We start from the raw sequence: 17,784 nt of genomic DNA, 5'->3' as shown, positions 1-17,784 counted from the left end.
CAACATCTAATTGAAATTATTTTAAATGGAAAAGTAACTGAGAGGAAGAACATTGCTTATACATTGTGAGAATAACCTATACAGTCACCAAAGGCATCCTTGATGAGGCTCTTAGAAGGGAACAAGCAGGCTTTTGCACGTTTTATTCTGAGTGGAGAACAAATTTAAAACATCACACAGTTAACTCAAAAATGTAGAAAATACAGTGTTGCACTATGTGTTTGTTGACTATGAGAAAGCATTTGATTTGGGAAAACAAAACACACCACCTTAAAGGTATTTCTCTAACAATTTTATTCTGTGTATATGTCAAAATTATGTAGGATCCATTGAAACAAGGGTGGGGAACCTGCCCTCGAGGCAAACATGTGGCCCTCTAGGTCCTCAAGTGTGGCCCTTTGACTAAATCCAAACTTCACAGAGAAAATTTGTTCTGTAAAACTTGGACTCAGTCAAAAAGCTGCACCCCTTTCAAGGCCTTGAAAGATATAACGATAGCAACAACTTTGTTTTTCTCTTAAGTTATTCATGAAAACTGAGGCATGAAAGAGGGTGATGGAGCCTCACCAAAGATACGTGTCACTGTCAGGTAGCAGTTCCATTGCAGATTCCAAGTTGAAAAAGATTAATCTATAGATGGTAGGTCCTTAAGATATTTCTTTGGTAGATAATATGTTATTGCTTATATCAAATCCTGGACCATTGCAGACACTTTGAAGGGAACCCCTGATCACTCAAAAAAATGTGGCCTAACTATCCACGTCTGAAAAACAGTTAGTAAAGAATATCTGTTGACCATGATATATAGTTGTATGGATAGCCTGTAGAACTTATTTATCAGTATATGTGTGGATATATGCATGTAATTCTATATGCATGTGTGTATATATGTATGTACAAATAGGCATTCATGTGTGTATGAGCAGAGAGCTAGATCCAAAATTGAATAAGTAAGGGAAAGCAGAATGGATCGCTTTGGGAAATTTCAGAGTTCTTTTAATGACAGCCCCTCCCCGCCCCACACTTTTCTCTGAAACAAAGGACCAATATTCTCCTAGTGTTATTCTATACCTGTAAGTCTTGCAGTGCTACAGTCTTTAAAGAATTGAAGTAGAGGATGGAAAAGCACAATAGTAGTCATGATGAGTGGGTGGCTTCATTACATTTTAAATAAGGAGTTATTCAAGTTGAATAGTGTAAAGCATATTTGACTAGAAAAAAAAGATGGACCAAACATTAATTGAGATCTAGAGACAACCTATTAACAGCCCACAAGCTTCACTACATATCCACTTGATGTCAGGAGATCTCAGTTTCTTGCACATTGGCTGGATCCCCAGGATTTGGACAAGAGTCATGTAAGATAATCAGGCGTGGAGGAGTTGCAGTTTTCATTGTTGAAGGAAATACTCACACCAATGATGTCACAGATCTACTGGAGTGCTGGAGATGGTCCGAGTACTCCATTAATCCCCTCAATATCCAGGGAACCAGAAGGCCTCCGTCATGTTGGGTGTGTCCAATATGGAGGAAAATCACAGGATGAGGAGGCGGATATGAAGGACCTGTCACTTGCACTGATGGATGTACCCATAAGGATGAGATTAGAGTGCTAGCAAAATGGACGGCCAGGTGCTAGTACAGATTCAGAGATAATAAAGACATGATGACATAGTTTTACTGAAAAAAAGTCTTCATTATATATATATATATATATATATATATATATATATATATATATATATATATATGAGGGTCAATATTCTCTGGTGCTTTTAAATCTCATTATAAAAAACTAAATTCCTTGGTTTTATACATTTTTCTTTTTTTCTGAGCATTTGGAGCACCCTTGGATGCAGCATCAGTTTTATGCTTATATTAGTCTTTTTAAAAAATATATTTGTTTATTACTTTTTTTTATAACATTTTGTAGCAGTCTACTTTTGTTCTGCCTGCATTTGAAAGCAACAACTTTCTTTGAGTAACTCTTTTAATGTGAATTCTCTCATGCAGAAAATAAACAAGTAGACATGTTTCTTGAGTAAATTTGAGAAACATATTGGAAGCTGGTTGAATAAGTAACTACAATTAGAATTTATGGGAAAAGGGAGCATAAAATGTGATACACTAGAATGGAGCAAATGTGAAATGCACATTTAATACCTACTAGATAGCAAATGATGAAAACATTCTTATGATAACTTTAATTTTCTTGATGCATGAAGCTATTTTGATCTAATTCCATATCTGCTATTGACCTTTTTCTGACTGCAGTGACTAAAGGTAGATATTCTCCCAAATATTCAGGAAAATACAGATTATCTTCTGTGGAAATTAATGAAAAGCAGTAGTTTCTACCAGTATTATCTTTCCTTTGATCTTGACAGGCTATCAATACTTAGAGGCAGCTAGATAGTTATTGTCTAGAGTGCTGGGCTTGGAGTCAGGAAGTCCTGAGTTCAAATTCTGCCTCTACCACCTACTATCCATGTAACTCTAGGCAGGTTACTTACCCTTGCTTAGCTCCAATTTCTGTATCTATCAAATGGGGATAATAAGAGCTCCTACCCTACCAGGTTGTTGTGAAGATCAAATGAGATAACTTGAATTTTAAAGGACTTTGTAAACCTTAACATGCTTTATAAATTTTAAATAAATTTAGTATTACTACTGTACCTTTGGAAATTTCCAATGTGATAAATATTGATTAGTTACTGATAGAAAAAAGGTATGAACTCACTTTGGAGGATATAAAATAGATTGTGCCTTTCCTGAAAAGAATTGTGAAAAACCACATTCTAAAAAACAATACAAGCTTTTATCTCATTTGTTGTTTTCTTTAGAATATTCTGTGTAAAGTACGGCAAAATTTGTGTCTTACTTCTGTCCTGAATTAGATTGGTAGGAGAGTATTAGGCGAAAGGAAAGGTCTTTATTCTGTCTTGAACTTTTCTTTTTTTCTTAAGTTGTCCTTTCAGCCTTTTCTTTATCTTTGAATTTTCTTTCATATCCGTCTCATCTTAAGCACTTTACAAACCTTAAAATACTATATAAATGCTATTATTATTATTATTAATTATTACATAGGTGATCCTGAAACATTTTTAGAACCCACAGAATACTATGAGGCTAATGTAGGTATCCTCTGAATTTTTATCTTCTCAACATAACTTGAACTAGAGTAATGTTGCTGAATTCATTCTGATTAATTAATTTAATTCTATGCTTCCAGTTTCTTTTTGTTCTTGTTGTTGTTGTTGTTGTGCTGTTTGCATTAAAATAAATGCTACCTTTCAGTAGCATTGCAGTGGAGTTTTATGATTATTTTTCTTAAGGGTTTTCTGTGTTAACATTTTTTTTTTGCTCTGCATGTTATTTTGGCTTTTACATCATATTTTCCCACTGTAGTTGTTCATGTCAATGAAAGCCAGTTTTGAGGTTTTTGCCTGTAATATTTTGGCGTTTTTAAGATAATCAAACTTTTCATTATTAAAAAATATCCTTCTAGGTCAAAGCACATCTTTATCCCTCCCCCCCTTTTAAGGCAATTGGGGTTAAGTGACTTGCCTAGGGTCACACAGCTAGTAGTGTCAGGTGTTTGGTCTGAGGCCGGATTTGAACTCAGGTCCTCCTGACATCAGGGCCAGTGCTCTATTCAAAGCACATCTTTAATGAAGCTCCGACTGCACTGGTTTGCATTTCACTATGCTGGTGCATTAAATTTACTGATTCACACTTTAAAATCCATATCCAAACTTTTTAATTCCTTAAAATTTCTCCTATTTATATATTCATACCAACCCAGGAGCTAGGCAGTCTCTTTAGCCCAGCCTCCCAACTCCTACAGGTTCCGTTAAGACCCTGTACATTACCAGTCTTTCTGATTCAACACAGCTTAAGGGTGGCTATGATTGTGACAGCTTCCCTTATTTGGGTAAATGTTTGGGGCCAGATATAATTGTGGAAGCCAATTAATCAGGTCTTTATGGATAAACATTATTAAATTCCATGCTATTTCAAAAATGTGTATTATTTCTCCACTGAAGTCTTACCCGAGTTGTGCAGTATTGTATGGAAGTGATCTTGGATTCTCAAAGGCAATGCCAATGGAACATAAACTCTGGCAAGTCTTACCAAACTTGAATAACTTTGGGAATTTGCTCAGTGATCAAATGTGTGTCTGTTATCTGAGGAAGTCTAGCTAAATTTGGAGAAGCTGATCACCAGATTGAGTGTGAGGTGACTAATTTTTCTGTCACAGCAATTCACAGAAAACATCTGAGGAGTTGTAGAAGGGTTGTGCCTTACAACAGTGTAAGCAGTGTTCACTTGAGTGAAATGATCACTCCCCAGGGCATTGTAGTACAGGCTGAATTATTAAAGGATATTTTTATATTTTCTACCCTCATTAATTAAATTTTGGAGGAGAATATTTGGAGTAGAATGGAGATAGCATATCTAGAAACAACTTTTTCCTTTCTCATCTCCTCATTTTTCTTCAGCTGATTCAGCCAGAAAACTGACCTTTTACTATTTCACATTTATTGATAAGGAAGTTAATAGATATGGGTTTTATTATAATAGGAAATACACTTCACAAAATGATGTGAGGTTTTTCTGTTTGATGTTGAAAAGGAAGAAGAAGAATTTACTGTTCTTGCTAGCTGCTTGGGGCTTCTACCATCTTTTAGTCAAACAGCTCATCCATTCACCAGCGCCTCCTGCCTTGACTGGCCCGTTGCAGCATTTGACATCATACCTCAGTGGTGCTTTGAAGTAACTTCATTTTCTGAAAGACATGCAGAACAAGTAAAGGTATGTAAAGAAAGAAGAATTTGCCTGACATCCTGGCCATGTCCTAATCGGTAAGAGATAAATAATTAACAGTTCTTTGATAATAACCAATGTTTGAAAGAACTGAATAAAAATAGCTTTGCTTGACAAGGGAAAGCCCATATTTTAGGAGGATGTTTTATATTATTTGTCATCTCTTTGATAATAGGATTTGCTTATTTTTAAAAATTGGCCTTCTCTGTCATAAATAATGAGATACATATATTTTGTAATCAGTTACAGAGGGGACTTTTGCACCACTGAATCTATTGGATTATTGTTGTGTTTAAGTCTTAAGTGATACAATCATTATGTAGGGTTCTTGCAGCTCATGTTTTTATCTGAATAAACATACACTTAATTTTAGCCGTTGTAAGTATGATTTGTATAGCACTGTTTAATAGTAAAATGACCTCATATTATAAAACTCAGTTTCTAGCTTTTATATGCAGCTGGATGCACATATCATAAGTAAATTTTTCTGAAAAATATAAGTATGTTGGTACAGCTTTCATATTTTGAGGAAGGAAATTTATTAGAAGTTATTGTTCTGATACTTCACAGATTCATTGAATTTTGAGGTGTAAGTGACATTATTAACAGCCATCTAATCCAACTTCTGCCTCTAAAAAAATGCTGTAAAATACCCTGTAGAATTCAAATGACTCCATCTTCCCCTCTGCCCCTCCCCCACCATCCAGGGAACTCATTCCACTTTTATATAGCTCACATTTTTTGGGTGTTTTTCCTTATATTGATTTTAAGTATGTCTCTTGCCAATTTTCACCCATTGTTCCCAGTTTTGCCTGCTGGAGCCAAAAAGAATGAGTATAATCGCCCTATCACATGAAAGACCTGTAGTGGCTGGGTGGCATGGTGGATAGAGCACTAGGCCTGGAGTCAGGAAGATTTGTCTTCCTAAGTTCAAATCCAGCTTCAGACACCTACTAGCTGTGTGACCCTGGGCAAGACCATGTTTTTCTCAGTTCTTCATGTGTAAAATGAGCTGGAGAAGAAAATGGCAAACCACTCCAGTATCTCTGCCAAGAAAAGCCCAAGTGGGGTCAAAAAGAGTCAGACACGACTGAAACAACTGAACAACAACAATCCTTTACCTCATGACTCTTCCCTTCTACAGGCTAAATGCCCCCAATTCCTTCAACCATTGTTCATGTGTCATAGACTCAAGGCTTTTCAGTATCTTAGTTGTCCTCCTATATGTTGTCCAGCATATCAGTGTTCTTTCCAAACTATAGCAGTCAGAACTAAAAGTAGTGCTGCAAATGTGGTGTTGCATGACTATCACCTTATTTTTGGAAATTATGCTTTTCTTTGTGAAGCCCAAGATTCACTAGCTTTTGTGGTTGCCATATCACACTCATCCTGAATATAGACTAAAACCTTCTAAATTTTTTTCAAATAAATTGCTGTGTAGTAAATATTCCCTAATCACATTGTAAAAATGATTTTTTAGAACTCAAGAGTAAAAAATTTTTTTCCCTATGAAATTTCATCTTTTTAGATTCAGTCATATTCTAATGCAGCTAAGTGGTGTAGCCAGAGTTCAAATCCAGCCTCAAACACTTGACACTTCCTAGCTGTGTGACCCTGTGCAAATCACTTAACCCCAATTGCCTCACTAAAAAGCAAGCAAAAAAATGTAATATGATACCTATTGCCTGTGTGAAGTCATGCAAAAATATATTTATGTATTCTTTTCAAATATCATTTTTTATTTTGCAAGGCACTCTGAAGAAAGGGAAACAATTTCAATGAGGAAGAAAAAATCTGAAGACACTAATGAAGATTACAGAAAATATCAATTTAGAGTTAACTTAGATTTTTTAAAAGATGTATAGAGAACATGAAACAAGGGAATGTAACACAGAATGAATTAAAAAGCACAGCATGGTCTTGAAAGAATAGTATCATAAGGGACAGCTTGGGGGTAAAGTGGAAATAGCACCTGGAGTTAGGAGGACCTGAGTTCAAATGTGGCCTCAGACACTTACTAGCTGTATGACCTTGGGCAAATCACTTAACCCCAGTTGCCTCCAAAAGAAATTATCCTAAGTGCCATGGCTCAGATAGAGCTAAGGCTGGTGAAAAAGAATAAGGACAGCTAGAACCAAAAGGGTTTTGTTTTAAGTTGTGCTGGGGGAAAAACAGAAACCAAAGAATGGGTAGCAGTTGTTCAGGATGTATGAAAGAAGGCAGAGCAGCTCAATTCTCTGGTGAGAGGGGTTCTGTGAATGACATCTGAACTAAAAAGGTCAGACAAAAGATGCCTACATAGTTTATATGTAAGGTTAGGGTAAGAGAGCACTAACTGCCCTTGATTAATTCAAGTCACTTGGTCTAAGATAAATGACATCCTCAGACACTTGAAAGAACTGGTAGATGTGATCCTTGAACTGCCATCAGTGATTTCTGAAAGACTGTTCAAGAAAAACGTACTGCAAACCTAGAGAAAGACAGTTACAAAAAGCAAAACAAAATAGGAGAAGAAAATAAAGTGTTTAAAGTACAGGCCAGTAAAGGTGATTTAAATTCCTGGGCAATTCTAGAATGGATTTTTTAAAAGATAGCTAGTGAACATCAGTATCCATGGAAAAGAAAGCAGTGATCACAAACAATCAGCATGTCTTTAACAAGAACAGATCGTTCCAGATTAACCCAATTTACTTATTTAAAAGGATTACTTAACTGGTAGGTCAGGGGAATGCTATAAATTTAACTTACCTAGATTTTAGCAAAATTTTCACAAATTACCACATTTTATTCTTCTGGGAAAGATAGAGATATAGTCTAGATGAGAATATATTTAGATGATTTGGAGCTTGCTGAATGGCACTCTTTAGTCAAGTACCACAGGGACCTGTGCTTGACTCTATGCTAATTAACCTCTTGATCAATGCTTTGAATAAAGGCAGAAATGACAGGCTTATCAAATGTACAGACTACTGAAAGCTATGAGGGATAGATAACATACTGGATGACAGAATCCAAAGATATTTTGAAAGGCTGGAAAATAAGCACAGCCATAGCATTTACATAGGACTTTAAGGTTTGCAATGCATGTTACAAATGTCATCACATTTGAGCCTCACAACAATCCTGGGAGGTAGGTTCTACTGTTATCTTCATTTCATCTTCCAGATGAGGAAATTGAGGCAGATTGTGACTTGCTAATAAAACAGCTACTAAGTGTTTGAGGCTACATTTGAACTCAGCTCTTCCTGACTCCACTATCCACTGCGCCACCTAGCTGCCCCTCATATTACCTTTTCAATAGGTGGGGGATGGACTTCAGGGAGAGAGAATTTGGAACTCAAAATTTTAGAAGTGAGTGTTAAAGGTTAATTCTTAAGATTCTCTTCACTTCTGGGTTGACTCCCTGTAGAATTTTAGTCTGTGGGATCAACCATTAAGCAAACATTTAAGTGCTTAAGATTAGCCAGTGTGTAAATGTGGAGTATTGTGTTAAGGAACAGCAAGTAAGCTGAGTGTAGCTGGGTCATTTAGTACGTGGAAAGGAGTGCGAGAAGACCAGAAAGTTAGAAAGCAGCCAGTTTATGAAGAGCTTTCGTACCAAACAGTAGACTATATTTTACCATGGTGGTAGTCGGTAACCATTAAAGTTTATTGAATAAGGGTAGGGGTGATGTAGTCCAGTCTATGCTTTTGAGAAATCATTTTGGCAGCTGTGTAGAAGATAGATGGAGATGAGGAGAGATTTGAAGCTGGGAGGTCAGTAGAAAGCTATTGTAATGATTGAGGCAAGACATGGCATGAACCTGAATTGGGGTGTTGGCTGTGTGAGTGGAGAGAGAGGGACGTATATAAGAGAGGCAAAGCCTGAAACTTCAAGATTTGGCAAATGGTTGGATGTGAGTGGTGAAAGCAAGTTGTTGAGGAAGATGCTAAGGTTACAGACCCAGGTGACTGGAAGGATGATGATGCTCTCAACAGTTTTTTTTTTTAAGGAAGTTTGGAAGAGCGGTGGGTTTAGAGGGAAAGTTAATGAGTTCTGTCTCAGCTACTTTGAGTTTGACATGCTTACTAGACATCTAGTTGTAAAATGCTGTTTGTGATGAGAACCTAGTATTCAGAAAAGGAGTTCAGGCTGGATGTATAGATCTGGGAATCTGTATTGATTTGATCACTGAAATTATGGGAACCAAAGAGATCAAATGAAAGTATAGAGAAAAAGAGATCCCAGAATGTAATCTTGGGTGACACTCACAGTTTGGGAGGACAACAGGATAAAGGATCAGTAAAGGAGACTGAGAAAAAGAAATCAGACAGGTAGGAGAAGAATCGGAAGACAACAGTGTTGCAAAAACCAAAGAGAGAACATTCATGAGGAGATGGTCAACAGTGTTAAATACTGTAGAAAGGTGAAGAAGGAGGATAAGAGAAAAGGCCATTAGATTTAGCAATTAAGAGACTATTGGTAACTTTAGAGAGAGCAGTTTCAGAGAGCACTTTCTTCTCCTAGATAATTTCTTCCCTGAGTTTTCGCATCCTCTCCTGATTCTCTTGTCTGACTGCTCCTTTTCAGTCCCTTTGGCTGGATCATCATTAATATCCCACCTCCTACCTGTGAGTGTACCCCATGGCTCTGTCTCTCTATACTCTTCCTTAAGGACCTCATCGTCTTCTTTGGATTCAGTCATCATATCTGTGCTGGTAATGTTCTCCATTCCTAGACCACAAACTCAAATTTGGACGTTTCAAACAGAATGTTCCATATAGCTCTCAAACTCAGTTATGTCAAAACAGACATATTTTCCCTCCCACCCACATTTCCCCCAAACCCATCTCTTTTACAAATCTCCTTTCTATCAAAGGCACCACCATTTTTTCAGTCTCTTAGGTTTACAATCTCAGAGTTACCCTGGATTTCTCATTCTCACTCCACATATTCAGTCAATTGTCAGTCTTATCAATGTTACTTCTATAACAGCTCTCCACAAGTTTCCTTCTCTTCACTCAGTTGAATTATAGCTCAGACCCTTATCAACTCTCTTTAGGCTGGACTACTGCAGTGGTTTCCAAATTAATCTCTCAGTTTCTGGTCTCTCCATACAATGGCCAAAGTGTTTTCCTAAAACACTGGTCTGATCATGTAATTCCCATGGCTCCCTATTTATTACCTGTAGGTTTAAATAATATATGTACATGTTTCCCCAGCTAGATTGTGAGCACTTCTGAGACAGGAACTGTCTTTCTATCCTCAGTGCCTAGTTCATAGTAGATACTTAATGAATGCTTCTTGATTGATTGATTGCCCCCTTTGGGTAGAAAACTCCAAGAGATAGCTGGATAACTCAGATCTTCCATCACTACTATATCTTGTGGCTGGGTCAGGCTTATAATCTGTTTCTTCAACTCCTTTTCCATTTCCTCTTTATGTCTAGGTGGTCTGATAGCAAAATGACTTCTGTATCTTCCTCTATTTGTCTTCATCTAAATGCTTTCCTTTGTACGTTCCTACTCTTGTTTCTGGATTTCTACACATGAATATACCTAAGCAATTCTGCATCACTTTCCCCTTTTACCTAAGATCATATTGACCTTGTTACATTAGGTCTTCTGATTCATCTTGCTTGTTGCATAAACTTGTGTTTTGGAGTCTATGGTTTTTACTATTTTTGCTCCTTTCTTAGTTTTTGTCTTAAGTGAACTTCTGGGAGTCTCACCTGCTGTTTTTCTTTATGTATGTAGTTTGTCTTTATGGTATGTATATTGGTTGATAAATGTAGGCAATTTTTCTCCCTCCTCCATTCTTTACTTTTAAAGCCCTTTTGATTAGTTTTGCAAGACACTTGGCAAATGCATTCTTATTAGCTTTTCTTGGTAAGTGTACTCCATTAGGAAACTGGCATGCTGCTGCTAGACCAGAAACATATGTGCCATTCCCAGATACCATCTTCTTGGCCAGTTTTTCACTTCCTCTGTATCTCTGCCTTCAGTGGGTACCAAAGATGAAAAGACTGCCTTTGACTCTGTAGTCTTCAGATTCTTTTCCAAGACTGTAATCTTTGTCAGTGTTTACTAATTTTCTTCTGGCATATAATTCCTGTTTGGATGAACAACCAGAAGTGGATAATAGTTATCCATTTGGCTAATTCTTGAGTTTTCTTCTCTGCGTTGAATGTATATGCCCTGGGAAAGCAACAGTCTTATTTTATTTATGTAAATAGTCTTAACAGATTAAATTACCCTGGGTCCGGATCTCAAGAAACATAATCATAGTGAACCTACCTCTAACTACAGGGTTATTAATAAATACAATACAAACCATTGAAGGAGTACTTCCAGAAAACGGATACATGCTTCTCTGCCTAAGACTTAGTCTGGTTGTGGGAAACACATCTATATACTGCAATCCAGGCAATCAGATTGAACCACATTTTGGAGTGACCCAAAAGTATTAAGGTCTGAGTAGATTTATATTGAGCTAGATAAAAAGGGCTGAAACTTTACAGTATTTCATAGCAAGCATACTCCAAGTACTTTTGAATAAACCAATTGTGAGTATGATGAAAACAATAGAACTCCTTTAGTGTCAGGGGGTTGCATTCATGTTCTGAAATCATTCTTGCTATTTCCAGCTGCATAATTCCCTTTTACAAGAAGGGACCTGGTATAGCCAGCCAGAATAATAGATTGAGCCATAACATATATAATAGTGTATCTTTTTAAAAATAGGAGTGTATAAAAGCCAAATTTAAAGCATCCTGTTGTAAATTTAATTAAAACATGAGCTCTTTTAAAAAGTCAATATATTCTTTGATTACTTATTACAGAGTATAAAACTTGGTTTTTATAATCTGCTAGCATTTTAAAATTTCACATTAATCCATATCTTTATGTTAAAATGCTATATAATAAGAAACTGAATTTATTTAAGCATTTTTTTCATGCTTGAAATACTGTTAAAAGGTATTGATTTTTTTCCCTTAAAATAAATGAACCAAGCATGTCTACCATGTTATATTATTATTACCTGTGTTTATAGGGAAATCTTCCTTTCTTGGGAAAAAAAAGTAGGGAAAAATACTTAGGCTTTGGTTTCAATAATAGAATTACATCATCTTAATGATTATTTTTGGTAATGTTTTAGGTTTTGCTTATCCAGGAGTCAAAATGGGACTTACCACATTTATTACAATTGCCTGAGAACTATAATACCATCTTTCAGTACTACCACAGAAAAACCTGTAGTGTCTGCACTAAAGTTCCTAAAGATCCTGCTGTTTGCCTTGTTTGTGGTACTTTTGTCTGCCTGAAGGGACTTTGCTGCAAACAACAAAGTTACTGCGAATGTGTGCTGGTAAGAGACAACAAAAGGCCTAACATTTTGAAAAGAAAGTTTTTAGTTATCCCTGTTCAAGTGAGTGACTTAAACTCAACTACCCAGATATTCCTTCTTAGAGCAAGGCCTTTTTTGTGTCATGGACACCTTTGGCAGTTTTGTGAAATCTGTGGGTATTTTCTCGTGATAATATTTTTAAATGCATAAAACAAAAATGCATAGGATTACAATGAAACCATTTATGTTGAAATACACTTATCAGAATTTTTTTTTAAAGTTCACAGACCCTAGGTTAAAAATCCCTGCCTTAGAGAAAAAGGATATAATTTTCTTTCTTCATCTACAGGAAGGACATAAGACTAGTACTTGAGGATAAAGCTGAGTGAAATATCCTTAAGATTATATTAGTTTATCTTTCACTCTTCCCTTTTTATATTTCACACCATTTAATGATGAACTGTGTTGACCATGCATTTGCATGGTACTGGATCACCCAGTATTCTAATTTGATTTTTCACATCTTCTATCCCAAATATGCTTTAATAAAAATACCATATAATAAAATAAAATCTTAGCATGAAGATTGCATATTCAGTTGTTACTATTAAACCTTTATAAAAAAACCTCCTTATTGACTGGACTCCTATATTTAGAAGACATTTGAATAGTTCATTCTTGACTTTATTATGAAATTGTTAGTCCAGTAATGGGATTTTTTTAATATAATTTTTTTTTAGCATTCTCAGAACTGTGGTGCTGGAACAGGAATATTTCTTTTGATCAATGCATCAGTAATTATCATTATTCGAGGCCATCGTTTCTGCCTCTGGGGTTCTGTTTATCTGGATGCACATGGTGAAGAAGACCGGGATCTTAGGTAAGATATTAAGACAGTTATCCTTTTTAAACTAATACTATACAGAAACCATTATAAAGTAGCATTAGGCCAGGCGTCAGCATTTGAGGTAATATTGTTGACCTGGGAAAATTGTTAAATAAGTGCCACTCTATTAGTTCGAGCTTTATTCCATTTCATAATATAGATTTCTGAAGATACTGATTTGAGTTGTTTGTAACTTGAGTTTTGTGAGGTTTTTCTTCCATAAGCATGCAATCCCCAAATACCAGAAAACAAAACAAAAAAAAGCTATGTAACTTGATTGTCACAAGGAATTAGCTCAAACAGAAATGACAAACTAAATTTCTCTGAATTAATTGTGTTAATGTTCACTTTTCTTTCTAGACGTGGCAAGCCTCTCTACATTTGCAAGGAAAGATACAAAGTTCTTGAACAGCAATGGGTTTCTCATACTTTTGATCACATCAATAAAAGATGGGGTCCACATTATAATGGGCTATAAATCATCTATTACCTGCAGCTTCACACCATATCATCCATCACCTTTACTAAGAATCCAGCTTTACAAAGATAAGCTTTAATTTAATTTGGGGGATTAACTCACTGGAAAAAAAATGAAACCATGCCATTTTTTAAGCCTTTCAATAATTAGGTGCTGTTGATACTACGTTAATGGTACTATGACTTTAAAAAAAATCTTTGGGAGGGCATGAAAAGTTTAATTTCCTTGGTACTCATGCTTTTTGTTTATTCCACAATTGATAAGAAGCACAAGCTGTTCTCAGAATTACTTAAAAGTGAAATCTCCCAACAGTGCGCTGAAATATTTCTGCCATTTTGAGTGAATTTGAGTTATTGCAGGTTTACTGCTTCCACATCCTTTGTGTTTAATTTGCATCTACTAAACATATTGCATCATTTTTTTCTCTCTATTTCTTGTGTTGATTTGAGATTTTTGCTTGCTACATATGTCATTAGACAACAATTGTAAAACATGATTTATGTGAGATATTGTATAGTAAAAGTTGGTCTAACAGTAGAACTTTAAAAAAATCCACTTATTGTGAGAGGTCTGTTAAAAGCTTCAGACTTTGCTGAAAACCTAACTCATTCTCAGGAATTTCATAAATATTATCCCCAGGTAAATAAATAAAATAGCTGTAAAATAATTAGATTGCTACTGTTAATGTAATACAGTATATTCTTTTTTTTTTTTTGCTCCTTCAAAAAACAAAATTTGCCATTACAATTGGGTGAATTATTAGTGGTAGTAATATATAGATTTTACTATATATACAAATTTTCTAAGACTGTACAACATGACAGATTCTAATTACAACCATGCATGCCTGCCTTTCATTGTCAACCCAGATATGTGTTTGAATTGGAAATATGCAGACTGCCCTAAAAATGAAACATGATTTTGGATCTTTCCTGTCAACTCAAGAAATTCATCTGTATTGTATTTGTGCAGAGTAATAACTGATTTTTCTGCCTGATTTCCTTTAAAAAGGAAAAAAAAAAGCTCAACAGAAGTGGCCCTGGTTTGAATAACTGCATCTGTGTTCTTCTCAGAAGGATGCTGGAGAAACAGCTTATGTTTATAGTGTTTTTAACTCAGCAAGAATAAAAGGGATTGAGCTGAAATACACTGTATGTAAGAGGGGGAGAGTATGGACAAAAAATGCTACCAAACAGTTTTTCAGATGATTCAGACATTGGTTGATTATTTCATATAAAATGCTGTCAAAAACAATTCCTGATCCTTTTGACTTTCATAGCTTGTTCTGTAAAATAAAATTTTTACATGTAAAATGAAAGACAAAAACATCTAGTGATAAAACATATACAAATAAAAGCAGATCCATATTGTCAGATCTAATTGAATAATACCACGTCAAAATGATAGAAATGGCAGTCTAACATCCAAATAAAGAAAATAGAACAGTGCATTTTTCAAACAGGTCCGAAGCAGTTGAGATTTGACCATTAGATCTACAAGAGAATACATGGTAATGGCCTGCTATTTTTATATAAATTTCCAAAATATTAACATAACTTTCTGTGAGACTAGAATGATTCTATTTCACTAACTGAATAGCTATGTGTTTTCCAACATGTTGCTACTTTTTTTAATACTGTACCATAAGTTCAGCCTGTAATATTTTTTTGCATTGGTCATTACGAATACCAGGCCATTTTGTAAGTGTGGTTGATGAGCAGAATGTTAATTTACATCTCCAGTATGATACCATTACAGGCCTCTTGAACTTGAATAATTCTATAGTTTGAAACTCTGATGCTCTATTTACAAGGTATAATGTATCCAGAATTTGATTATTACATATTTAAAATGGAATGTTTTATGGTTGTGCATATGGATGTGAAGTGAAAATATTAGCCTTAACTTTAAAAATCTGGGTATTTGATAGTGTTTATTTTGATATTGGTGAATTAGTCACCAGTAAATTTTGAAAAAAGCACTTGGTTGAAAATTGTACTTGAATACATACATGCATGCTGCTAAACTATAACTCTGATTTTCCCCATAACTTTTATAAGCCCAATTTATAAGCCCACTTTGAAAAATAACAGGTCCAAGTTAGAGTGATGTGTGTGTATATTATTATTAAAAAAATGTACTGGTGTGGTATCTTGTATGAATGATCATTTAAGTACAGTACATTACTGTAGATGCTAAATCAATCTTTATAATTAATTAGAAAATACAAAACTAGGAATAATCAACATTGTAAAATATGTTAATAAAAACCTACTGTCATTCAGTGTGAGAATTTTTTTAAACTTACCCATGTTTGTATGTCATTGTGTTTCACTGTAGTTGTTGTTTGCAGGCTGTGTTACTGTTTTCCATGTCTCTTTGCCTCACAGGAAGCCTAATACCTTTGCTCAGAAAAGCTACTCTGATAGTTCTGTACCAGTATGTCCTGTCACTAGTAGTACCCAAATGAACCTCATCTTAAATTGTGCTTTGTTTTGTCATCAAACTATATCTTCTGACAGCCCTGCTTGTGGCCACCCTGCAACTCACTAACAAGTTATTATTTGAGTTTTCTACTATCATCCAGTTAGTTTGGACCAGTAGAATTGTTGTAGCAAGTTTCGCTTCATTGCTGCTTGAGTCATTATAGATTGACTCAGTATTGAGACTTTTTGGGTGATCCTGTGCTGATATAACAGCACAAAGGGCTGCACTGGAATTTATTGATGTGGATGACTTATGGAAAAATACTGATAAAATGCTTGGGAAACTTGGAGGCAGTAGCCAGATACTAAGCTGAACATTTGATGGTCCAGTGCCTCTTCATACAGAGGCCTAAAGCTGCTCTAGTAGGTCCTCAGGCAAAGTGTTTATCTTGGAGGCCTTAGACACTAAGCCAAATGCTAACAGGACTAAGCTTTTAGGTGCTTGGCTTGACAAAGAGTTGAATATATTCTCTATGTGTGAGAGATATTCTAGATCACTCACAGAAGTGACTTTATGTATAAATCCAGTCACATCTCTGGGGACCAGATTCTAGTATTTATTGGCCCAGACCCCAGACGTTATCTCTTTGCCATCTCCATCTCCACCCCCCTGTTCCAGGATGCTTAAAATGGCACCAGTAAAGCTCTTCATCTGCATCCAGCCCTGGATGTTGGGACTCCAATCAACTGATTAGCCCTTCCTCAGTGCTATGGTTAACACATTTCCACTTCCTTGTTTCCCAGTTCTGTTGAGTGAGAGTCAGTGTCCCAAGGCACAACAAAAACAACACAAAAAAATCCCAAGCCCTTCCCCTGCTATTTTTCTGTATATATGCTCCCTTCCCTTTCATCTTCTTTTTCCTTTTCCATTTTGTATTCTGGAGTCCTTACTCCATCTAAAATTTCCCTTTATCCCAAAGCCTTTTTTAACTTTATGCTTTATGTGTTGCATCTGTGGAAACTTGGTTCTCTCTGGTATGGAAGACGCTGTATCTCTACTCAATTTCTCTAGTTCTGATTGCTCATTATCTCATGCATGCCCCCAAATATATTGGCCCATAAAGAGGAATCTGCTCCATACTCCTTGTTTTCTGCTACGGCTTTCTCTTCTACCCTGTGCCACCTTACTTAGCAACCTTTCTTCCTTTGAAGTTCACTCCACTCGCCTCTCACACAGCTCACTCAGGTCCTTATGACTGAAATCTACCAGTTCCTAGATTGCCCTCCCATCTTAAGGAGTCTGTTCTCCTTTTTCTTTTAGTTAAACTTATTTTTAATATTTTAAAAAATTTTGGGTTCCAAAATCCCTCCTTCCCATCTCTTCCTCCATCCATTGATCAAGAAGGCAAGCAATATGATATCAGTTATACATGTGAAGTTATGCAAAACATATTTCCATATTAACCGTGTTGCCAAAAAAAAAACATGAAAAAAAATAAGGTGAAAACTAGTATACTTCAATCTGCACTCAGACTTTAAATCAGTTCTCTCTCTGGAGGTGGATAGCATTTTTCATAATGTTGCCTTTGGAATTGTCTTAGATCATTGTCTTGATTGTCTTTCACAGTTTTCACAATTTTCACAATATTGCTGTTACTACGTATAGCATACTCCAGGTTCTGTTCACTTCACTTTGTATTAGTTCATATAACTTCCCAGGTTTTTCTGAAACCACCCCCCTCATTATTTCTTGTAACACAATTGTATAGCATCGCATTCATATACCACATCTTGTTCAACCATTCCCCAATTAATGTGCATACTGTCAATCTCCATTTCT

At 35.7% G+C, this 17,784-nt stretch overlaps 1 protein-coding gene across 1 annotated transcript in view; it reads left to right on the top strand.

The window, feature by feature from the left end:
• UBR3 (ubiquitin protein ligase E3 component n-recognin 3) overlaps positions 1 to 15,802 on the top strand; it is a 303,032-nt gene extending 287,230 nt beyond the window's left edge. Inside the window, 4 exon segments of the mRNA XM_078146977.1 lie at positions 4,636 to 4,815; positions 11,966 to 12,175; positions 12,895 to 13,034; positions 13,401 to 15,802. Of these exon segments, the coding sequence (XP_078003103.1) occupies positions 4,636 to 4,815; positions 11,966 to 12,175; positions 12,895 to 13,034; positions 13,401 to 13,518 (648 nt within the window). The 3' untranslated portion in view covers positions 13,519 to 15,802.
• The last annotated feature ends 1,982 nt before the right edge of the window (positions 15,803 to 17,784 follow it).

Source organism: Phascolarctos cinereus, unplaced genomic scaffold (genome assembly GCF_003287225.1).
Source record: "Phascolarctos cinereus isolate Bilbo 61053 unplaced genomic scaffold, phaCin_HiC Scaffold_726;HRSCAF=1367, whole genome shotgun sequence".
Taxonomy (NCBI): domain Eukaryota; kingdom Metazoa; phylum Chordata; class Mammalia; order Diprotodontia; family Phascolarctidae; genus Phascolarctos; species Phascolarctos cinereus.
This window is presented reverse-complemented; position numbering and strand designations above follow the sequence as displayed.